Here is a 24,728-nt window from a genome sequence, read left to right on the forward strand (position 1 = left end):
CAACAAACCCCACCCATACCCCCTACACATATATGCTGCTTTAGCACACATTTTCCTCACAAACTGCCCTGCTTCCTCAAGACTAGTTAAAATAACTTTATAAGCAAGTATTTCCTCAGTAGTATAAAGTCAGTTAGGTTTACATCTCAAATTCTGACATTCCTCACCCCTATTTAAAGAAGCCAGAAAGCCTTTTTTTTTTAACAAATTGCAAACATGTCTCCCACTGTTCAAGTGTGCTAAAGTAACATTTTACCTAACATACTGTAGCCTAAGTACAGCACCTAGTGTAGCACCTAGCTTAACCAACCCAAATCCTGCTACCTTGGGCTTGGAAAAAGGCCTGCTGGTTAGGCAGATCAGATTTTCAGCTTTTTCTGTAAATATGCAGGAAGAGAAACCGCAAGAGTCAATTCAACATTGCTCTTCATCAGCTCTTTAATTTCTTCCAAGATACACTACTGCAAATTTGCTTTGTGGCTTGCACCTAGAGAAGTGGTTCAAGTCCCTACTCCAATCTAGTAAAATTCAGACCAAGTCCCTTGTGACTTTTTCAAAAACCAGCCTTTCCACAAGTCATTGTATTTAAGCAAAACAAGTTCATATGGTTCCCCTACAGGCTCTCAAATTGAATTCTTCAAATACTTTTGTGATTATGCCTTTGCTAGTCAACAGCTACAGGCACCTAAGATTTCCCACTCAGTTGTTTAGAATGCATTCAAAGCACTATTCAACCCTATATAAAGCTACAATAGGTGACAAAACACTTGAGTCACTGGATGAAATTAACAGATTAAAGACCAAGGACCTGTAGTGCACTTTTAATGCTGACCAGCACAGAAGCAATGCTGTGAAACCCTCTCCCAAGACTGTGTTGTCTCCACAGCACTTGCACTGTATCCATTTAGTTGTGTACTACATAATAGTCTACTCTAACGCCATTAGTAGCAAACCCCAGGAACCTTGGCATTTTTATTTAGATGTAGGTAATGTGGTACAGATTACAGACATATTAAAGGTACCCAATTATCTCTCACACAGAATTTCAAGTTTACTATAAAATAATTTATTAGGCAGCAATACACAGCTTTAGCACCAAGCTTATATACATGCACATAAAAACTACTGACTACCCTACTCAGGGACTCTAGCTCTTTTGCCCTTGGCCTTGCGAACCTCTTCGATCAGATCTTTTAAGTACTGAATTTCCTTACTTAGGGAATCTGCTTTCTCCTTCAGGGCCTGATTCTTCTGCTCCAACTCTCTGCACTCCCCAGACAGCGCTTCCTGTTCTGCCCTCTTCTTCTGCCGGTATCTTGTGGCAGCTGTCTTATTTTGCTCCATCTTTTTCAGTTTCTTATCTATTTTCTTTTCTCCTTTCACCTTTGCTGACACTACCTTCTCTGCAGGATGATCATATGGTTTGGACTGCAGAGAGCCAGAACTGACATCTGTAGGGAACTGGCTGTCATTGGGGGATCCAACTGAAGTGTTAGGACTATGTTGGGGTGTTCCCAGGTAAGAGTCTGGGCTCATACATATTCCACTATCATCAGAATGGTTCTCCTCCTCTTTCTCGGACTTGGTGATCACTACCACAAAGGTGGGGCCTTCCTGTTTTTTCTCTCCTTCCAGAACATCCACTTCACTACCTAGTTCTAAACTAAATGAATGGTCTGGAGTGGAAGTCAGAGACCCTGGGGAGAGGTGAAAAGACCAAAGGGAAGTCAGTGGGGCCATTTGATCTGCTCCAATTGGAGATTCAGGGAGACTGGTGATTAGGTCAGGTATCAGTGGAGGGTCTTTGTTGTGAAATTCCTGGGTGGTAGGGTTAAATAGATCACACGTGTCTTCCAACGTGGCCATCAGCTCGTCTGGTGAGACGGTGGCTTCCAGATCTTCCATACCTAACAGGGCATCAAAATCAAATTCCTTCAGATCCATCTTCTCCACCATCCACTCCATGCCAGAGAAGGCATCCTCTGCACAAGAGACCAAGTTACCATTTCATTAAGTCAGCCACAAATGCAGTTCAAGCTTCTGGAAATAACCCAGAATGTAAGTCATCCGTAACACTTCCCCCATTCTTCATTTAATCTTTCATACCAATATATCAGAAAAATTCTACTGCCATTAGCTGCAAAAGACTGCAGGGGACAATATAAGCCATCCAGCTGTTCTGGCATTCCATCCCTCCTATTCCTCTAAAGACTGCAGAAATAAAAATTCAGGTCTTTTGAAACATGCAACTGGGAAGTTTCACATGGCCTCTTCCAGTAAATACTACTGTAACAACTGGCAAGGTATGAAAAGGGCTAGAAGTGTCACTTTACCATACACACAGTTTTGTTTCTTGTTGCATTATACAGATCCTTTCCAGACAACACTACAGGCACGCCTGCAAGGTTGTCTTCTACACATTTGTGGAAACCTAGCAATTTAACTTTCAATGGCAGCATTACTAAACATGTACTATGTGCAATCATCAAACGGATGTACCTTACAAACAAAATACCTTACCCTGGCTGCTATCTATGGTGTTGCCTAAACTGTCCACAGCGAGCCAATTGGAGGAGACTGCCTTAGCCTTGTCGCTGGAGAACCCATGCGAACTGAGGGGCTCGGCCACCTCCAGGTAGTCATCTAGGAGTCCCAGACTTTCCTCAGCCACCGAACACGGCTGGCTGAAGGGGGATAACGAATCCCCCAACAGCATCTCGTTGTTCAAGAGGCTCATCTTGGTCAATTTTTAGTGCTTTGATGTCGAAGGATGTAGACAAGTAGAAGGTGTTTACGTTGATTACAGCAATGCTGCTGTGCGGTGCCTTGAAAAACCTGCAAAGGTGACATTTTAATTCCATCAGTGACAAGTATGATTTTTTTAAATTCAGTCCTTCCTCCACTAGGATATAACTTTTGAGAAGTGACAATGAAATATTATATTACAAGATACTATAGCCTTGCATGACTCCTCCATTTTTAGAATTGCCCTTTACCCATAACATACCATTTTTGCATCCAAGTTCCTTCTTAAAGGCTTTTCGGTTTGCCAGAGCTCCTGCTAAACAGCAGGGCCAGCTGCAATAACCACGAGGCCTTCCTCGGGTGTGAAATCCTCACCAGGAGGCCACTCAGCTTCCTCATGACCATATATGGGCATGGCGCCTGCCGGCAGAGCCCCACCCACCCGCTGCCCTGACTCAAGCCTACGCCAGCAGCCGCAGCCATTTCGTGATCTCGCTGCATGCATCTCCCTACCCCAGACGCAGGCCGCCATTTTGTATCCTGCCACGTTTCCACTGGGGCTTACCGACGAGCACCTGGCGTCTCGCAGATGACTACCAAGAGTTTTTAAGGGCAGAATACACCTCCATATTGGGGGTGCAATATTAAACGAGACGGAACTGGAATGACCTGTAAGGACTAGGGAAGCCTCTGAAATAAGCTAACTTACAAAATGGGAAACTTCGGCAACGGGGTGAATCGACTGTCCCATACCACCTTTGGCAGTGCATCCAGGGGGTATGAAACCCCTCCGGACATTCAGGGCACACTTAACACTATGGTATTAAAGGATTATAATACTGCTGCCACCTTACGTCCCTGATAATCGACTCGGGACAAAACACAATATGGTATACATACTCTTACAACTCCGATGCCTCAAATGCCCTATTTCCCCCGTAACCTCAAAAGCATTCCCCTATACTGGGTAAGAAAAAACCCTCCCCTAGGAATTAAAAAACCCACGCAAGTAAGAATCCCGACCCCACCATTTTTGAGAACACATTTTTTCCGAATTAGCAGGAATTCCTCACTATTTTAAAATGTTATTTCCTTCAACTCCATCCCATGACTAGGCTAAGCCCGCAGAAAGAAAATAGTATTCATCAACGTAGTTAGGACTGTACTATGGAAAGATGCTCCCCGCCCCCCCCCCAATCCCTCATAACCCAGTAACCTTTTCCCCGGCAAATACCCCTAATCACAGATAACAAACCTATCCCTCCCCCCCCCCCAAGAAAAGGGGTTCAAGGTGAAAACACGGAGGAAGAACAAAACAGAGGGCAGAGAGACCACCGCCCCTCCCACACGATACTTACGCCATGGTTGCAGATGCCAGGGATGTGCCGAGGCCGCCGCCGCTGCTGCTGCGCCTGCTGCACTGGCCGATGCCGCCGCTGGCCCTGCCGCCCTTAAAGAGCCATGGCGGCCAGGGGAGGGGAGGCTGCTCCGGTCCGGTCCGCGCCGCGCGGGGACGTGCTGCGGACACAACCACTACTACTACCCTCAGCTACATACAGACAATGAGGTGGCAGCGCCCGCGCCCCGCCTTTATATATATCACCTCCGCCAAGCAAAACGAGATCCGGTAGTGAAGTGTCCTTCCGCCAACCTTTATCTGCCTCTCACCAGCACCCAGCAGCGTATAACCTGTCCTTTTTGGCTTCTCTCCTTCCGACAAGCTACACTTTAATTGCAGGAGCCACCAGCAGGAGCTACCACCCCAGCCCTCTCGGCCACCGAGCAGCCGGCGGAGGGACTATATGATGCGCTTTACGCGCCTCCCGTCTCCGCGCCAAGCGAGGTCGCGTCATGTGACGGAGCACTTGAGGACGCTCCCACTCCCCTCCGGAAAGGTTGGGGGGAGGAGGGAAGGTTCTTAACTGCCAACAAAGACGGCTTTCAGGCGGGAGGCAGCACGCACATGGTCACGTGGGAAACAGGGCGCTGACTGGCTAGAAGCGAATTATTCACGTGCACGGTGAGCTGCTATTGGCTAAGACCTGAAAGAGGCCAGATGTCTGAGGGGAAGGAGGAAGGGGGAACGAGAAGGAGCACTTGGCTAAGGAAATGGCGCCGTGCGGGGGGAGGGGATGCTGTTTGCGCAATCCGTAGCCTGCACCCCTCACCGAGGCTCGGGGCTTTCCCTTCCCTGTCCCTCCTGAGGCAGCGGTTCCTCCCTTCGTTTCCAACAGCCCTTGTGGCCCCCTGCCCAAAGCCCTGCTGAGGTCAAGCTGGAGCTAAGGGTTGGCTCGCAGGCTGAGGTGCTGGCATGGATCACTCCCTTGAAGTAACTAGGCAGCGGGCCACCATAGGCTCCTGCTCCCTCAGATAACGTGTCAGCCCAGGACATCTTGGCCTTCCCTCCCTGCTTGTTGGACAAATGCAGAGCTTAGATTATGGCCATTTTGGGCTACAGACTGCATATCTGTACCTGTGTACTGCATGCAGCATAATAACGTGCATGTTTGCATGCTGGTCTCGTTGCAGCTCTGGTGCAGTGTTGACCTGGAGTGGTTCACGCAGAGTTATGCTGGAGATCCACATGGCTTAGCACCCTAGAGCATGAGTCTAATTAGTGCCTTGAACCTACGTAAGAGCTAAAAATGAGTTTGGTTATTTCCCAGTTGAGGAAAGGGAACTTCCTCTGCTGTACAGTTTCACATTGACACGGTTGCTTCTCTATTCTCTGTACAGGCATTATTCAGACTAATGTGAACATTAGTGGATCACCTACATAGCCTAACAGCTGTACAAGGCAGCATCACCTTGGAAAGTTTCTGAAGTGCAGTTTCACATTATGCTTTACCTCATCTAAATCAACTTGATGCTCTGAAAGAAGGCAGCCCTGCTCCCTTCCCTCCACCCAGTTCCCAGCTATACAATCCCACCAGCTTATCTGGCCCCTTGGTGAGCCAGCTAGCTAACCCAGCAGGAAAACTAATGGAGATCAGTTGTTTTCTGCTGGTTTAGGTCCACTAATTTTCACCTGAATCAGACAACTATCAGCTCAAGTGAGCTGAAGTGGGATGGTCCCCTTACAGCAGCAGTGCGCCATTAGATCACCCTCAGACCCCAGTGACAGCACAGATTTCTACTTGCACCCCTTTTCACTGTGTCAGAGCTATCCAGCTTCAAATGGCTGTTTTTTTCCCTATTGCCAACCTTGAAGCACAGCATCAGCTCTGCGAGCTGAGGTGGGTTCTGTCTTGTTCAAACATCATGTAGGTCAAATTGCCCTCAGCTACTTCTGCCAAAAGCTCCATCGTTTCCCAGTTAGGGCCTCAGTAGTACTTGTGTAAAGCCATGGCCTTCACTTAGTTTACACACACGTGCAAGTGCCAGGAACTTACTATTTGACTGATAATTTGCAAAGACAGGCATGACCTAGTTTCTACTTTTAGCAGTCCAATGCTACCACCATCACCACAAATCGGAATATGTCACTCTGCATCTGTAATCTGAATGCAATCGCTGAATAAAAAAGGTATTTTTTTTCTGCCATGTTGCTGGGGGTTTTTTTCTTTTTTTTTCCCTAGAAGCAAGCACAGATTTTGGAATGACTCATTAAAATGGAGGAGGCGGAGAAAAATGCCCTCCAATGCCAGAAAACACCACAATAGCAAATCAGTGATCTAAGAGGACTCTTCTGATAAATGCACCAAGTAGGAGGCATGTCTTGCTTTAATGCAAAATTTAGGGGATGCAGTGGCTTTCAAAGAAGCCAAGTGGGTTATCGGCTGGAGGATGGGTGGACAGCATCCTGATGCCCTGACTGGCTAAGGGAAAGCTCTCACATCCCCCACCTTGCCTGCCTGCCCCTCCTTTAAGTGAAAAGAAAAGGTTGATTGTAAAACTGTAATCGTAGCTAAATAAATGGAAACAGTATACACACCCTATCCTTCATCTTGAAAAGATAATTATAGATTCCTGTGAAAGGACTCTGGGTATGTGTGAGCAAGAATCACGCAAGCAAAAATGAAATAGGCAATGAGGAACTTAACCCAGATCTGCCAGTTTCCTAGCTGCCTGGTTTCCATTTTGTGTGTACATGTATGTGGAAATTTGTCTGCATTGTGAGCTCCAGACAGAAATGTTTTGACTGTCCCCTACCCAGACAGTGCAATCAACTAACCAAAAGCCAGCCACTTAGTGAAGAGTGTGATTTCCCTGTCTCCTAAAGGACTACAGAATTACCTCTGTTACATAATTTCATAAGATACATCTTTAATTCCATTATAAATCATCTCGTTCCACTGGCCCATGTTATGCTAAATGTTTCTTCATAGCTAAAGTTTTTTGATTGAGGTAGAAGACACTTCTTTACACCCAAGTAAAAAAATCTTTGGGAATTTTTATAAATAGAAAATTACAAGTATCTTCTAAGCAGAGAACTACTAGCTATCCACTACTAACTCAAAAGTGCCTAAAATGTGTCTCTTTCCAGTACTGCAAAATCTGTGGCTCAGACATTGCATGGACACATTTGATAGCTCTGAAGAAAATTAAATCTATGATGATAAAAAATAAATGGCTTCTGAATGAAGATTAATTTGTGTGTATGGTCAATAATCTCCTGCTGACATGTTATCAGCTTTAGTACAGTTGATGTTATTTTCCTATATTGGGCACCATTTCTCAGCAAAGAAAGCTCCTGTGATAAGTAAGCCCTGTCCATATCCAGAAGTGAGGGGCCAGCTGCAGGCAAAAGGAGTTGCTTGTGCAGAGCTTGCTGCAGGACAGAGGCCAAAGTGGCCTTGCTAGGAAATGATGAACTGCCGGGATAAATTGAGCACTGCAGAAAACCATCTCTGGCCAAACAGCAGCACCAGGAGGTGAAAAACTAATACTCCTCCTCATTTCACCCTCCTGCTTTGTCAGGACGGAAGGTCACCATATAGGCCTTATTTTTGTTAAAGGTTAACATTAAGAAGCAAAAGAAGTTTCCTTCCTCCACCAGCAAATATGCAGAAGGTAAATGTGCAGAGTGCTATGTTATTAACTACACAAAAGAAAGAGAGGACGTAAATGTTTCCATAGTAACATCTCCCTGCACGGTCTAGACTGTCTGCATGCAAAGCCCCAGGGGCCTGTCAGTGGGGGGCTGCCAGGGCCCCTATGGACCAGGGCAGCGAGGGGGGGTATGTGTTACTGGGGCCCAGAAGGCAACCGGCAAAAGTAACGTAGCCTGAGATCTTTGCTTTTTCCTGGAGTGCCGCAACAGCTGCACTTCGGTGAACATAGCATTTCCTGAAACCAACAGGAATTTTTCCAGGAGACAGAGTGCTAAGGGAAAATACAAAGGAGGAATGAGGCAAAACACCTAGAAATTGGGAGCAATTTCCTGGGAGAGTTACTGACAGACTCTACTGCTCAGGCTAATTCTCAGCGCTTGGTTGCCTCTCTCCTCATGCGGCACCAACAGATATCAGAAGGATCTTTTCTGCCAGATTCTCATTGTAAGCTCTTTAGGGATTGCTTTATAGACGTTCCATTTTGAAACTAGATTGAAAAGCAAATATATATGATTAAAGATCAAGCTGGGGTATTAGCGTCCATCTTTTATTACATACAAATAGAAAATAAGTTAGCCATATGCTGTGCCTCATTTGTTTTGGACTCATACACCAAATGGAACCTTTAATAAATCATTCATTGCTTACTCACCCCCTCACTTTCTTATGTTTCCATCCTGTTATGTAAATACCACTGACATTTGAAATTAAAGTAATAAAAAAAAGGATTAAATCTGCAATTTACATTTGCAATTTACAGTTCAATTATTTTAGATGGATATGGAAACAGTCCTGGTTGTCCACCTACATTTTTCTTACTGAACAAACGTGGGCATGCCAAGCACATACTGATAGCTTGTAAACTATGGCTCTCCAGAGGCTTAGTTACTCAGAATCAGCCAATCTGTGGCCAACAAGTAAAAACATTGTGCAAATCTCATAAGAGGGAGACAGATTTTAACTTGTAACTTGCCCAAGCATGAGTTTCCTGAGCAAAGCTGCAACTGGCTGAAAATGATGTTTAGCAAAAAATATGCGTTTGTGAAGGGGGAGGAGGGAGAGGAGCTGACTGCTTTTGTTCTGAGTGTTAGGGGATATTTTGGTTTGCTCGTCTTCCAGTCTTGTTTTCCTGGAGTGGAAGGAGTTGGGGGGGTCAAGAATAACCCCTAACTGTGTATTAGCAAATGTGGGAGACGTTTAGTACACAAACAAAAGCCTTCCAGTCCTCAAAGCAATGAAAGAACAGACACATATCTCATGGTAGCTTGTTCTTCAGGAGGCTATAGTAAATACGTACTCCACTGTAGATGTGTGTGTGTTCAGTGATATCAAAGTAAACATACCTTTACATGAGCAGTGTCTGCTGGAATCACATGTGTGCATGTGCCTTCTGCCTTCCTGTGAAAAAGTATCAAGGCAAGCGTGGCAATGCAAATTCCTTTTTCTTTCCTAACAGTGCAATATTTGTGATAGCTGCGGCCTGAAAAGCAAGTGTGGATGGTGGATTATGAGACTGCAGCATCTCAAATAGCCCCAGACATCAGTGGGCAAGTGAACAGCCCCTCACCATATAAGCAGCTTTGGCTTTCAGTGTCTCAATGCTCCTTAGATTTGTCAGAGTGAGGACTCTCTGCTGTATCAGTTCAACAAACGTTAGCTTTATCTGAAGCACATGGAAAAAGTTATTTGAGCTCGCGTGCAGGAGCCTCTCTGTTCGATAGGGAGATGTGTGCTCCATCTGGGGGATTTGTTTAACTTCAGAGTGTCTTGATAAGGCCAGAAAAAAAGACTGTAAATGGGTAGATCTTATTAATGAAATAAAACAGGATCCTGGGGATACCTTGTGTGTGCAGTCTCCTCTTTCCTGGTGCTGGCATGTAGCTTCAGCAGGAGCACGGACAAACCAGGTAGTTTAGGTGAAGTTCTAAAACTCATTTGGGTATAAATCACAGATGAAGCTGTAGCTCTCCTGGTTCCTAGGGAACACCGTAGACAGCACCAAGTTCATGAGCATGTGTACCGCATCAGCCCTTCCAGCTGAGCTATAGCTGCTGGGAGGACCGGTAAGGAGGCCTTGTGCCCAAGCAGATTCACAGGGCTGGGCTCTCTGTCCTACAGGGTGCCCTTTGTTGCTGTGGCTAGCAATGAGCTGAGAGTCTGGGTGGACACAAACATATCTGACATTTGGGGGAGGCATTTAGTAATGTTTCTCCCTTCTACTAGGCAGCAGCTGCATGATGGCTGGGATTTAGTAGTGGACTTTGATCTATTTCACTATATCCGCCTTAAGGTGGGAGGAGGGAGAAATTCCTGGCAGATGTTGACACAGAATATCATTGAGTTTATGTTTTTTTCCTGAATGACTGTCATCTTCCCTTCTAAGGTCACTGCATTTGGAGATCTGGCAAAGGATGCTGGACTGAAAGCAAAGAGGTTCCTTTCAAAAGATTTTGAGACTGCTCTTCCTCCTGTGCTTCAGCGTGGGCTTGCAGCCAGCATGGGTGACCTAGTCAGTGACAGCTTTGGAGAGCCTTTCCAGATGTGTTACAGGGGGACTGGTCATAGGCAAATTAGACAGTAGTCCTCAAAGGAGACTGCATGGCCAAAGTATTGTATTGACTAGGTGTTGGGCCTCTCAACACACTGACCCTCTTTTTCATGCCACTGTGGTGCTTTGTGAGGAAGGTTTGCAGTTCGGTAACAGGAGGAGGTTTCTGTTCTTAACTATGGAGATAGGTGGTATTGAGACTTAAAGCCAGATCTGTCTGAGGAATTAGCCATAGTACCTACCCCCCCACACCCACCCCCGTTGGGGTGTTATTCCTGGCCTCCTTTTTTTTGTACTCAAAGGGTGAGACCTTTCTGAGACCTTCTCCTGGATTTGCCATGTCCTATGGGTCTGAGACAAAGTAGTCACTGTTCAGGCAGGTAACATTTGAGCCATATATCTGAGTCACACAGTCTCAGTGAGACTGATGTGCGTGCTGAGCACTTCCCAGAGATTCAAGTCTCCCCCAGACAGGGCAGGCAATATCTGACCACAAAAGTAGTGAGTCTGTCCCAGGCCAAACGTGACCAGACCACGAGGCTTGAGAGTCTACTATGGCAGTGACATTTGCAGTGCAAAATGAGGGGCTGAAGATGGATCTCTTTTTTTAAAAACAAAACAACAACAAAAAAAACCCATTATTTTCTAATGTCCATATGAATAGAAATGACACAAAAAAGGGGAAGCATTCTTCATCCAAATCACTAATTGATTGTTCAAGAAAAGGCACTGGACTGGATGCTTGCTAGAGTCTCCCTCATGGTCACAGGAAGTGATTTGGAAAAGAAGGTTTGTGCCTTGGCCATGCGCTCGCCTCAGCAAAAACCAACCTGGAGTTGAATGCCAGGAAGTTGGGACCTCTGCCAACATACTAACAAGCAACATGAGAGCTGTGGCTCTGTGGCCTGTGGGATTACTGCATCTTTTATTACCTTTGCTTCAACATATCTCAGACCTTCTCATAGCAATATCACCACTGCTATAAACAACCAGAAGCCTGAACATAATTCAGATGGTATTATTTAGATAAGTGAGAGTAGTTACTGTGTCCAAGGCCATAACTATCCTCTGTGCTAAATAAATTCAAGAATTTGAAGGCAAAAATGTTTCTGTGACATACTGCTTTGAGCAATGATTGCTACCTGCTTTTCAAGGGGGTAAGGAGCCTGCTAGAGCATTACCAGCTTTGAAGTAATGTCTGTCATGGGACAGGTAAAGAGCCACTGCAGTCCATCATTTGTCATCTATGCCCTTGTGTCTATTGCCTATTAGGTCTCAGTCCTTTGCAATGCTGAGCAAAATGAGACAAGAGTGTCTTATAGGACTGGAATCATTATAATGGGAAGTCTGATGGGACAATATATCACCGCTGTCTCTGCTTCTGTGGAACGGGGACAATTCCACCACAGTGAGACGGCTGAGAGGCAGGGAAAGGGGTAGGCTTGTGCTGAAGTTAAGGGAGCTGTTGCCTAAAAAAGCAAAACCAACAAAACAGAAATCCCAAACAAACAACAGCTTTTGCCCATTATTTGTATGGAGATGGCTCTTCATGAAGAATGTGGTTAGAATTGATGTATATATTTTTCCCCCGAGAAGCTTAGCACTGAGTGTTAATAGACAGATCAAAAAGCTACTTAGCCAATGGAGCCAAGAAAATTGAACAAGGGCAGCAAAATAAAAATCAGTCTGATTTTTAATGTGTTTAAAATGATTCTGTTCAAAACTGACTTCTGCATGAGCACTTAGGAAAGATTGTGAAAAGTTTGAGTTTTGTAAGCCAAGGTATTTCTCTTGCTCTCCTACTGCTTGTAAAATGACAAGAACACTTTCTATGTAGGGAATGATTTCAGATCTTCCCTGCCTTACCCTTTGGTCTGACCACCCTCTTTCGTCTTACCATTTTCAAGATTATTCCATGGGATCATGTACTATAAAGATATTATTAGCCTGCTCACCACCACATTTCTGGCTCTGTCACTTGTGAATAATGCAGTCCTTCTCAGAGTATGCTAATAAAACTTTTATACTATGCTATCCCTGATTCTGTAGAGGACATATTTGTTACATGAGTGCTATTTAGAGGTTTTTGAATCCAAAAAAAAGGGACAGGCAGTATTTCTTGTATCCCTCAGGCCATAAAGCTCAGCTTGACAGGGATGAAGAAGATAAAGTCCAGATACCCTGAATAGCTACCCAACTGTCTAGACTGCAACCCCTTAGGATTAGAAGCCAATGCTGGGTTTCACTGGGAAGAGGAAGAGGAAGAATTTCACATTTCTTTCTCGCTGCATCTGTGAGGTTAAGCCTCAACATTTCAAGATCCAGTCCCAGATTCAGTAAGCTGTGCTGGAGCCACTGAATCATACCTAGTGTGGGTAGCTGGCCAACACATTTTATCTTATTTGGAAGAGAAACTCCTCGTTTGGAAGAGGTTCCTCATTTTTCCATGTGACTAAAGTAAAAAAGCAGCAGCTGTTCGAAGTTTTTCTGGAGTTTGGAGTATTAAAATAAACTCTAAAAAAACACAGAAGTGACCAAGTGTTCAGGAAAAAGAAAAAAGACGTTCATCATGCAGTTCAACACTAGCATGATAATCTCAAAGTTGAGGTACAGCCACCCTCTTTTCCTCCAGCCTGAAATTAATTTACAGAACAATGAGGCTGGAATTTATATATTTATTTTTTAAATGAAGAGATGCAAGAACAAGTAAGTAAAATGTAAGTTTGGGTGCATTCATTCCCAGGAAAGGACTGTGGTTGTATAACATGTGCAAAGTATTTTACTTCTCCCCAAATTCATTTTCCTTCTAAGCTGGTTGTTCCTTAGAGTAAGAACAAAAGGCAGCCTGGAGAACCATATCATGACTCCCCTCAATAATTTCTTCTCTACATTAAACAAACACATTTTTGATCTTTCCTCACTGTTCATGTCGGGACAGCTTTTACGCAAAGGTGCAAACTTCTACATGCGTTAAACAGGTATTGCAAGCTCTAGACTTTCTAGGGGCATTTACCTGAGGGAGTCATAGCTGGCAGATTCCATCAAGCATCTTGTTTTAGCTATTCCTGTAATAATCCAAGTGACACAAAATAGGCTGGACCTCACCTGATCTGTTTTCACCACAGAACAGATTAAGGGGGAAAAAAAATAGTATCAGGAAACATTTTTTTAGATAAGTGAACTCCCTTTCTAATTATAACATATCCCCCCAAATAGTTAAATGTTAATTGCTGAGGCCTTTTTAAGACTAGGCTCACAGGACAATGTCTTTATCCTAGCATATTTTCCAAGAATTTAAGGAGCTAGGATACCTCAAAAGTGGTATCTCTATGTCCAACACTTCCCCTCCTCTTTCCCAAAGAGGCACATAAAACTGGGGCTTAGGTGAAGAACTTCGGTATGCTCCCACGCAGGCTAATGGCACAGTGGCTTCCTCACTGCCCCAAGGCTGATGCTTGGATAAAACAGGAGTACATTTCGCAGGGGAGAGGACTGACATGTAGAAACAACTGGGTCATTGAACAAGGGCGGGGGAGTCTGAACAGGAAAGTTAAGATTAAAAGAGACACAGAAGCCTATGAAGTCTGGGGAACCACATGAAACGCAGGTCTCTGCCCAGGCATGTGGGCTATCAGGGAAAGGAAGGGAGGCACAGCTCCATAATTATGCAGCATCTTGTGACTTATGTGAACACTGCCAGGAGCAAGCACGTTGCAGTGCCTAGCTGATTGTTCTCTGTAGGCGAGCTGCAGAGTGCTAGGCACCCTAAGCCACAAGGTGAAGGTGTTGAATCACCAAGGGGCAAGTCAGTCCCCGAAGCACTAGTGCGGTACAGAATTATGTCAACATAGAGGTGATGCCCCTCCCTGGCACAGAGACAACAAACAGAGACACTCCTTTGTTTACAAATACATCAGAGACAACCAGGTTACTGTGGAAAGTTATTTTATTTCAGAATTCCACGCATTCTGTCACAGACCATGCACTAGACTTTCCCCTTTACAAATCCACAGCCTCCAGGCCTGGAAGAGATGGGGCATCATCTCTTCACTTCGCACTGTACCCACATGCTAGGAGTGAGAGCCGTGATGGCACCTTGCCAGGAGGCAGAGGGCAGCCTCTTGTTTCCATAATTGTTTTTTAGATATTTAAAAAGAAATCCGCGTGACTTGAAAGCTTAACAGTGGAGCTCAGCAGCAGTGAAAACTGGCTGCTGAGCAAGTTGGTCCTCGCCCCACAGTTAGAGGGAACAAGACGACAATCTCATGGGAAGTTTGTGTTAGCTAAGCTATAGCACAACACACCAAGGCATTTTTGGAGCCCAAATAGCAAACAGCCAGTGCAAGCTCTGGGCCTGTTACAATCATTTGTCTCCAAATCGCTCTGCCAGGAGCTGCCCTTTTCACATTCGGCTTTAGGCCCCTCTGCTCTGTGCTCCAATTTTGGCTAGAAAGGAGCCTACCAATAGGTAAGACAAAGCAGCCCTCCTGGCTGAATGTCAACACATGTACTGCATCTTGACGCTGCAAGGTGCTGGTTCGAAAGACTCTCCAACAATCTGTTTGACCCCAGGCTGGGTACAGCATTAGTGCGAGTTTCCTGCATACTTGCCCTGCTCCCTCTTCCCTGCCTCTATCACCCCTTATGCCTGACCCTGCTCTTGAAACACTCATAGAAACAGCATCCCTGTGACCTATTACATCTTTGGCCTTTGCTGAGACTGCCACTGCCAGGGCAGTTTTTGCCCACTGTGGAGGCTGCCTGTAGAAAGTGAACATTTGCCTCTCACAAATGGGCTTGTGGCTAGCTCAGAAGAAGGGAAAAACTGAAAGGAAGAAATGATGGAAGTGACTGAAGTGGAGCAAAGTCTATAGGAAAGGCAAAAAGGCAGCTTCAGTCTCCATTTGATAAACAAATTCAGCTCAATAGCAGCAACAAGAAATGGCCATAAAATATTATTTCATTAGGTTGCCAGGAAGAAGCAAAAGCATCCATGTAAAAAATTCTATATACAGATACGTATGTGGCAAATGTTCTGAAGCCAACTCAGACACTGGCTTCCTCCTGCTTCTGTCTCACCTTTTTTGTGTCTATAGTTTTGATCATTTCAAACCGCACTGCTGCTCAATTCTGTGTGAAAACCATGGTATTGGCCTCAGCACCAAGTGAGGGGTGAGATCACACTAAAGAAATGAACCTATGGGGAACTCCTGACAACCCTGATATTTTAATATTTTTGTTGACCTTCAAGTAATTAGAAGAAAGGGGAATTTCCCCAAATACCCTATGGGCTCCAAGTCTTGCCTGTCTGCTTTTAGGGTAGGAAGGCTGACATCAGAAAGGCAGTGAAGGACAGGGAAAGGAAGGAGGAAAAATTCCAGGAACTAGAGTGAAGAGCAATCAATAACAGACCCAACACTGACTGCTGCAAAAACTTACAAAACACAAAATCTTACAAACAGAATTTCTGTTAACCTTTTAGAGCCTACAGACTATTTACACACACAAACTTCAAAGTATGCATCTGGCAGTCTAGAAAATGCCAGTACCCTAAGGATTAAATAATTTAAAATGTAACATTGTGTTATCACTGTATACAGAATACTATCTGACACACTTGCTAAAATGGACGGATTGTCCGAGAAAGACGTGCCCTCCCTCATCTCACCTGCACTGCCTCTAAAAAGAAAACAAGGGATAAAGACTCTGCAGTTCTGCTTCTGAAACTCACTTTGAAACTCTCCTGTCGAAGGGGAGTACATCCTGAGGGAAAGGCAAAGGGTGCCTGCTCCCTCCAGCCTCTGCTGCTGCACTACCCCCCTCCCTTGGCTAGGAAGGCTTGACAGCAAGGGAAGGTGCTAAACATGGGGAAAGGCAGTTATGATTCTCTAATGATGGCTGTGCTTGTCATGTGAGAGATACACAGCCCCATACTCAGGAGGACACCATCCCTCCCCCTTTCTGAAGACAGGAGGCCAAAAGGTTGAATGCAGAGTATACAGAGTCCCCGTGGCTAGTGTACGAGATGTCAGCTGTGCTGCAGCTGTTCCCTCAAAACCATACCATGGTCCAGCAGCAGATGGAAGAAGAGTCAAGGGAGAACAGTGTGACAGCATTGGGAAACAGGAGCCAGCAGAAATGCATTACCAATAGGTCCAAACAGACAGAAGAGGAAGGTGTGCCCTCCCCAGCTTTCTAATAGTAATTGTAAACTGAGAACACTGGAAAGTCAGCACATGGGAATGAGGAAGGGGGGAAAAAAGCTTCAGTTCAGAAGTGACTGAGGTGAACTGGACTAAAAGACACACTGAAATCAGATGGTGAAGCTAGCTTCTTTCTAAATGCCAACATTGCATATGTACACTAATCTCTGTGTATGGGTCAGAATCTCACTGATGACACCAGCACAGTCCTGTCAGCTTCACTGACTTATACCTGATGAGAATCTGGCTTATATGTACATATTACAAAACTCTTTGAGGCCCACAGTCCTGCTTCCACCTCCTAAAAACCAGAACCACCATATGCTCTCAGGGAAAAGATGAAAAAATAATCCCCGTTCCCATGCATGTCTCCAACCCCTCCCCCATAATCAGTCTCTCTTCCTCTAGGCCGGAGAGATACATCTGAAGAGCCACACTGTTCTCCATTCCCAGAGCCATTCCCACCAGCAACACCCAACAGGTCTGGCTAGGCAGGAATGGCAAGTCCTGCTCCTTCAGCCTCATCACGTAGCCAGACCACAGAAGTTTTTTCCAAGACTCCCTGCAACAGCTTCAGTGAGAATTGCCTGTCCTGATGGCTGTGTTGCAGCAGGCTGGACATTACTCTTAAAAACCCAGCTTACGAAGGATGAGGAAGCTCTGTAGGAACAGGAGCCATGGCAAGTGCATTCTCCTCTTCCAAGCTCAACAGCCCCAAATACTGTCAATATAATCATTATTCAGAGTTCATTCAGAAATACAACAAACAGCCCTATCCAAAATATCTCATTCAGGCTGCACATCTGGGTTTGAGGGACAAAAAGGGGGAAGTGAGACAGTGTGGAACAGGAGAGACAAAGAAACATGGGGGTAAAATCAGACAGGAAGAAATGAAAGGACCTCAATGCAAGTCTGCTAAAATCATCACTGGATTCACCAGCCCAGTTCCACCTTCTCCAGACCAAAACTGATTCACTGCAGTAAGTGTATCACAGGAGAAAGAAGTGCATAGTGTTTTTTGGTAGACACTTAAACATCAGCAGAAGTTACCAAAAGATCTTACAGCTGCAGCTTTATCCTCTTTTCCCTAGCCAACAGGTACCTGCTGGGACAGAGATGGTGGAAATGGACCAGTAGCACCAAGAAATCCAGTGGGAGCACCAGCTCCACTGCAGGAAATAATAATGAACCAAAAGGAGACAGAGAAGTGGAGGAGACATATTCCGCAGTAGTCAAAGTCCATCTTGGCTAAACACCATCGACATTCCCCCTGTAAGGCCCCATTACGTCTGCAGCAAGACCTCTGGCTCTGAGAGAGAGCTATAGAGGGTATAGCCCAGCTCATCCACTTCTTCCGGGGTGAGCTCTGAAAACAAGTTCACCTTGGGGTTCAGAGCACTAGGGAGGACACCTGCCTCCAAGTAGCGGATCAATCCCTTCAGCGCCTGCAAGAAGCGGTCAGCCAGCACATCTTGGGACCAGTTGGACTCCTCTTCGGATAGGTGCAGAATGACATTGGTGAGCTGGCTGGCAGTGAGAGGACCCAGGGCTGGATTCAGCTTGCATACTGCTTTGAAGATCTTCAGGCACAAGCAACGGCAGCCAGAATCACACTGGTCCAGGGCCCGGAGGCGAGCAGTTTCTGCTGGCCGCAGGCTCAGTCGCCACAGATTGTCATTCTGGGCCAATCGATGGGGTTTGGCCACAAGGATGATGTCACCCAGTGTCAGGGATGGTAGGAAGTCAATAAAAAGATGCCGTTCTGGATCATACTGGACTTCCAGCGTCAACTCTCCTGGGGGAGCTGCTGGACGGATCACATAATCCAAGAGAGTCCCAATGGCTGGCCAGTTGATGGAGCCAGCTACAACTTTCTCAAAGGTGTCTGCTACAGCTTTGGGGGAAAGGTAGCCTCCCACCACACAGCGGTCCCAGTAGCTGCTCCCACGGGGAAAGTACTCTGGGTTTTCCCGACGCACTAAGTAGAAGCCAGGAATGTTCATGATAGTGTCCTCCCCAGGGATGCATGACCACAGGTTCTGCTCCAGCATCAGAGGCACAATAAGCTGGATGTGGTCGGCTGTCACTACCTTTCACAAGAGAGAAAAACAGGTAAGGACCAGGTTTCTCCCAGCACACTCATTCTTTTTCCCACCACCTCTAGACAGCCTTCTGTTCAAAGGAACTTGGAATAAGCATTCAGCTGTCTCATTCTCCGCTCTGTGTCTGTGTGGGATTCAGAGCCTCCCTTTCACTGAAAGACATTTTGAAGGACCATTTCCCAGCTTTAGTAGAATAACTCCAAAGTATAATACAAGCTAGTGCTTATATGGCACTTACTACTTAGAGATCTTTAAATACTTGAAGGACCTGACATGGATTGTACATACAAGAATCATTTTGCCTCCTACTGCTCGAAACCCACTCCTTGGATGCAAGATGCAGCTGGCCCAGGGCACAGCCATGCCACATGATAATTTAAAACAGGAGGGTATTAAATTTCTAGCCTAGCTTAAGTTGCCATGGTTTAATTATCCCATGTTACAGCTAGGTACTGCCCTCAACCGGTCTGCCACATTGTTTGGAAAAGGTCATTAAAGGTCCCTTTTCACCAATATGATTAAGACCCCAGATCCAAGTTTCACTTGACATTCAACACTCCATTCTGGAGCTCTGACTCAAACCAAAAAGCGTGCCTCTGAATCACTCACTATAGCCATGGGCATCTTTCCATCAGGGAGATATGCAGCAGGGACTGCTGTCCAATCCAGGTCTGTCATGCATTAAAAAAAAAAAAAAAAAAAGTAGGGAAGACCTACATGAATACACTGGAGTCCTAAGGGAATGCCGTATATTCAGAAGAAGATGGAAGGGATATATACAGAGAAAACAGAAGCAGAGATGCAGCAAGAAAAACACAGCTAAAGGGAGGGAGGGAGAGAAAGGAAAGAAGGGTCTGAGACAATAAAAGCAGCAAAAAGCAAATGCTTTGCAGACAAGGCCAGAACAACCTGGTCATGCCTGTCCAAAAAAGTATTGCAGAAATCAACGCCTTGCTCCACGGTGGGAAATGCAACACCAGAAGCCTCATTACAGAGGAATGTTGTGCTGAGACAGCATTGCCAAGAGAGAAGCCAGAAATGCCCCTGCCTAGTCAGCCTTCTGAATAATGACCCATCACGCGGCCCTAGGAATTACCTGCAAATCATCATACAGGCTGCCACTGAGGTACATGTCACGCAGCGGCATGTCCGGCAGCTTGGCGCGTAGGAAACTGCGCAGCTCAGCACAAATATCCACGGCTGCTTGCTTGGCCCGGGCCTGCTCATCTGCTGGGATAGCTACCTTCCTCCGATAATAAGCAAAGAGCTTTTCTTGCAGAGACAAACGAAGGCGTGATTTTTTCAGTTCCATTTGACTCCTTTTGGCAGAGGGCTTGGGCTTTGTGGGTCGGAAAAAGTCTGCAAGACAGAAGGAAGGCTGCTGAGCGTCCCTAGTGTTTCACTGTGAAGTGATCGGCAGCAGGAAATCTGCTGCACAGAAGTGCACCCTCCTAGGTCTCAGAAAGCTTTTAGCAGACATTTTGCATGCTTTACACAAGTACCATTCAAAAGGGAAATGCTGAAAAACTTCAAAAGAAACCATTAAGGAGGAATCAAGGGGGATGAAAACAAGCTATTAGATCTGGAGTTTAGCCAGAACAAGACTAATGCTCTCATCTTGCACAAGAAGTATTTTATTGACTAAGTGGGCAGTACCTGAGTTCAAGTTCACCAAAAATTCAGCACCATTACCAGACCATCTGCTTTTAACATGATGCCAGAGCGGGGGATAAAACATCCTTGAACAACCATCACTATCTCCTAATAATATAATAATATAATGGGTTTTTATAAATTATCAGCAAAGCCCACTCCTGACCAGGGTATGAGGTCAGAGAAAATCACACCATCTAGAAATGTTGAGGCTCTGTGACCACCATCTATCATGATCGTAAGCTGACAGACCTTGGGGCCAGCAGAACTCACGCAAGCACAGCCCCAGCGAAAACCTCTCTCAAAATTTCATTGGTGAAAGACAAGAGAGCACACTTTTAGGCAAAAGTCAGTGATACAATGCTTTATGCTACTGTTGGCACTATTAAGCAATGTCTAACCTGCATAGATGTTCCACTAAACTCTTTTTTCAGAATGGTTTCTTACAGAAATGAGTCTATGCCTCCCATCTACCTTTCAGACTTCTCTTAACCTTGACTAAGAAAGTTTCAAAAGTTATTAACAAGCATTAAGAAAAAGTTACAGATCTAAGAGATCCTAAGTCTTTGGAAGGGCTGTGGAACTTTAGCAGTGGGATACAGAGGAGACGCTGCAAGCCAGTGGCACCATTAAGGCAATCAGCTATTCCACATTTGTCTGGCAACAGGCATTTGGCCTGCAACATGTGCAGAATGGCCAACTAAGCAGCACATGGATCTATCTCGCTCAACCTCAGAGGCTTCTGCCTCTTGTCCCACTGCGGCCTCCTGGGGCAGATACAGAGGTTCATGTAAGGCCATAGGAAACCAGACTCCAATGACCATTTATGAAACAACTTATTTCTTCAATTTTAAGTTTTAATTTATTTTTAAGCCAAATATGCAAGACATTATCATCAATGCTTTTAAGCCTCACCACTCATCTTTTGGGAATTCAGTCTAATGATCTAGACCCCCTTTAACACAGCTGTCTAGTTATTTAATGCTTCCTTGGCATAAAATCCACTGCCATCCTGAAGATGACTTTCTTGTAAGTGTCTGGAAACCAAGTTAAAGCTTGATGGTTATTTTTCAGGTTCAAAATCACTCAGTTGAAAAGGTCACCAATTTTTAAATCTCTAAATGTCAATCTCACAAAGTGACTGGCAGATGAAAAGTAAAACCTGTGAGAAAAAACAACCAAATACATAAAACAAACACTGATAGATTCTAAATTACTTATTACCCCATTCATAAAGAAGACTTCAAGTCACTGTTTACAACTGGATGAACTGATAAGCAGCACTATAAAAGCAAACAGAGCCACAGAAATTTTTAGGAAAATAAGAGAGAAAATATAGAAAATATTGCTATGTGTAAATTGCTACTATATTCATAACTTTAATACTCCTCTCTCAAAAAGACACAGAGGAACTGAAACAAAGAGGCAACAAAGATATTCAAAGGTGTGGAATGGCTTTTTTAAGACTAGAGATTGCACAGATAATAACTATTCAACTTGAAAGAGAAATGACTGAGGGAGAATAAAATTTACGCCCATAAAGTCACGAGAAGCATGAAGAATGCAAACAAACAGTTATTATTCCTGATACATTACTGACTTCTAATTCTTGAAGTTATCAGGAGAATTGTTTAACCCCCCAGCCCCCTCCTCTCAAAAACCACTGGACTAGATAAAGGAATGTAGGAAAAGAGAATGTTCTAAACGAACACAGGGTTTATGGGCTTAGATGACTGTGCCATGCAGGAAAATCACAATGCTCCTTACCTGTGTCCGCAGCTGAAGGATCAGTGGGAAGGGTCTGCAGGGAACGGCTCAGGTTAGTTTTCATGTCCTGGGTCAGTAACCGCGAGGAGGATCCCAGCCAGTTTGGCTCTTCCCAGCTTCTCTTTCCTGACTGGCTCAAGCGAGTAGGGCTGCTGGGAGCACTGATCGCCCGATCGTACATCTAAAGCAACATCAGCAGGCATGATGTGAGTTAAGTGCCCAACGCTTGCATTTCATGCAACCTAGCACCAGTGCCCCACATCCTTGTTGCCCCCTCTTGCTTTCCAGTGCCCCTGTGCTCACAGGCCACCCTGCTGCCCCACAGGCTCACCCGTTTGACAGCCAGCGTGGCAATGCCCAGCATAGCAGCTCCACCCACACCCAGCACGAGCCGGGCGTTGGACAGCACGAAGTCGATGGCCGTGCCGATGCCATTGTCGTCCTTTTTTCCTTTGCGCGGCCCAGCGCCTGCCATCTCACCTGGAAGGAGCATTGAACAAAAGGGTCAGAGCAGTGCAGCCCTAACCGTATGCTCCCGTCTCCTCCCACCACACATTCACCACTCTTGGGGTCTTAGCACTGAGCCATAGGAAGGGACCATCTAACCCTGCAACCTCTTTAATTATCTTCCTTCTAGGGACTGCTTATTCCCTGACATGCCAGAATGACAGTACTGACCAAGTTCTGCAACGGCAGCGTTTCTTTGCCTCCAGCTCTGTTTATGACCTGAAGAGAGACACCCCAATTTTGTGTGACCAGTAATCATTTAAATAGATTTATTTGTGCAGTCACCTACTGCTTTATAAAAAGAAGGTAAGATTTGCTTCAGTAACATTTTGCAATGAAATCCTGTGTATCATGTAAAATTATATTACTATTTGTGTCTTTTCCTTTTAGCTGGTGCTCCTCAGCCAGACCATGGCCTCTTTTATGCCAGTTTATTTTCTCTTTCTCAATCTAAAGCATATAATTTTGTTCATAGACAAGGCAATGCAGGGATTATCTGGTGCCTGACCATGAAAAATCAGGATCTTCCTAGGAGCTGGCAGGCAGTCTCAGAGTAGCTAGGTGTCCATCCGCTCCCAGACTCATTTCTGGGCAGTGGCTAAAACCAGGTATTTCTGAAGCACCCAACGATCAGCATTAGAGACCACAGTGAACCACGAGGGGGACAACTTCCTTCCTTTCACCAGTCATTTTCTTTCTGCCTGCAAGGTTGGTGGGTTTGAGTCTCAAACAAGTCATGTATAATGTGAAGTAATGTTCATAGTTGCTAAGGTTTACACTTTCAATTCCTCTTTAATCTCTGATCTTGACATTTACATTCAAAGAGTTTCCCTGGTCAACGATACATATAAAACAAACTTTGCCATCACTATATCTGTAAGTGGATCCTCAGTGAAATAATGAAAACACCATGAAACTTTTGTAACCTGACTCAAGGTCAGTTTTCTAAGGCAGTTTCAAAGCCAGCTAAAGGTTTGCTGCCTGCCTGACTTTAGTGGTTTAAGAAAACCTTTTTATTTTTCTAAGACCTTTTTTATTTTTCTAAGACCTTTTTTATTTTTCTAAGATCTTTCTTTCTTACACTCTTAAGAAAGAAGGTTCCTGCCCTGATGAACATGGGATCCAGTTACTCCTGCTCACTAGGCAGAAAATAACACTCTCGCATAAAACTAACTGTAATAGTAACCTAAAGAACATGGTTATGTCACTGGGAATGACCTACCTGTGGCTTAATGCATTTGTAAGGGGAACAGGAGAGCACCCCCAGCACAACTGCGGAAGCGCCTTCCTGGCTTCTTCAAGGTAGTGGTAGGCAGAGAGTATTAACCATCTGTCGTGGTAAAGGTGCAGATTTTGGAAGGCAAATGAAAGTGAGTGGGGCCAAAAGAAGCTACGGAGAAGAGAAATCCTCTAAACCAAGCCCCCGAGTTTGCTGTGCAGGAAAGCCTGCCCCTTCTCCAACTGTCTTTCCTTGTCTTCCAGCTGCTCCAGCCCCTGGTTCTTGCGGAACTCGCGGCGGACGAAGGCAAGGTAGAAATCCCGGTCCGTGTAGCGGAGCCCGCGGCCCTGGCGCAGCAGAGCCCGGTAGAGGGTCAGGACGGCCTCCCGGGACCACGCGGCCATGGGGAGCAGCTGTGCAGCCAGGCGCCCTGGAAAGAGGTCAAGGACGGGAGACTCGAGCGCACCTTCCCCTTCGCAAGGCGGACACAGAGGCCACCGACTCCCCCTGCGAGCCTGGCCCCAGAGCCTGCTGCCCTCCGCGGCCCGGGCCGGGGCACCCGGGATAACGGGGCACCCGGGATAACGGCGTCCCCCGAGCGCAGAGCCCACCGCGGCGGGGAAGGGGGCAGCCCGGCCCCGCAGCCTGGCCCTCCCCAGCGGGGCCGCCCCGCGTCGCCAGCCCCCCCCCCGCCACCGCCGGGGTCCGGGCCGGGGGGCTTGCAGGGAGAGGCCGCCTCGCACTCACCGGGGAGGCGCTCAGGACCCCTCACAGCAACCTCATCCCCTCAGCGAGGCCCGCACCGCTCCGGGGGTCACCCGGCAACATGGCCGCTCCGCTTCCGGGTCGCGACCCCGGCACCTCCAATCAGCGAGCCGGCGCGCCGAAGCCGGAGCCGGAGCCGTCCTCCTGCGGAGGACTTCCGGCCCG

General features: G+C 45.9%; 2 protein-coding genes across 2 annotated transcripts; both read right to left on the minus strand.

Annotated features, from left to right (window-relative positions):
* Positions 1–1,043: 1,043 nt before the first annotated feature.
* ATF4 (activating transcription factor 4) lies at positions 1,044–4,577 on the minus strand. The gene is made up of 3 exons (XM_026101786.2): positions 4,104–4,577; positions 2,521–2,835; positions 1,044–1,982 (listed from the first exon to the last, which is right to left on the minus strand). Exons 2-3 carry the CDS (start codon positions 2,735–2,737, stop codon positions 1,135–1,137), a joined length of 1,065 nt encoding a protein of 354 aa, XP_025957571.1. The 5' UTR covers positions 2,738–2,835; positions 4,104–4,577; the 3' UTR covers positions 1,044–1,134.
* Positions 4,578–14,275: 9,698 nt separating this feature from the next.
* MIEF1 (mitochondrial elongation factor 1) lies at positions 14,276–23,993 on the minus strand. The gene is made up of 5 exons (XM_026101798.2): positions 23,802–23,993; positions 22,404–22,552; positions 22,073–22,253; positions 19,749–20,011; positions 14,276–18,640 (listed from the first exon to the last, which is right to left on the minus strand). Exons 2-5 carry the CDS (start codon positions 22,545–22,547, stop codon positions 17,834–17,836), a joined length of 1,395 nt encoding a protein of 464 aa, XP_025957583.2. The 5' UTR covers positions 22,548–22,552; positions 23,802–23,993; the 3' UTR covers positions 14,276–17,833.
* Positions 23,994–24,728: the final 735 nt, after the last annotated feature.

The sequence above is a fragment of the Dromaius novaehollandiae genome, chromosome 1, assembly GCF_036370855.1.
Source record: "Dromaius novaehollandiae isolate bDroNov1 chromosome 1, bDroNov1.hap1, whole genome shotgun sequence".
NCBI classification, from domain to species: Eukaryota; Metazoa; Chordata; class Aves; order Casuariiformes; family Dromaiidae; genus Dromaius; species Dromaius novaehollandiae.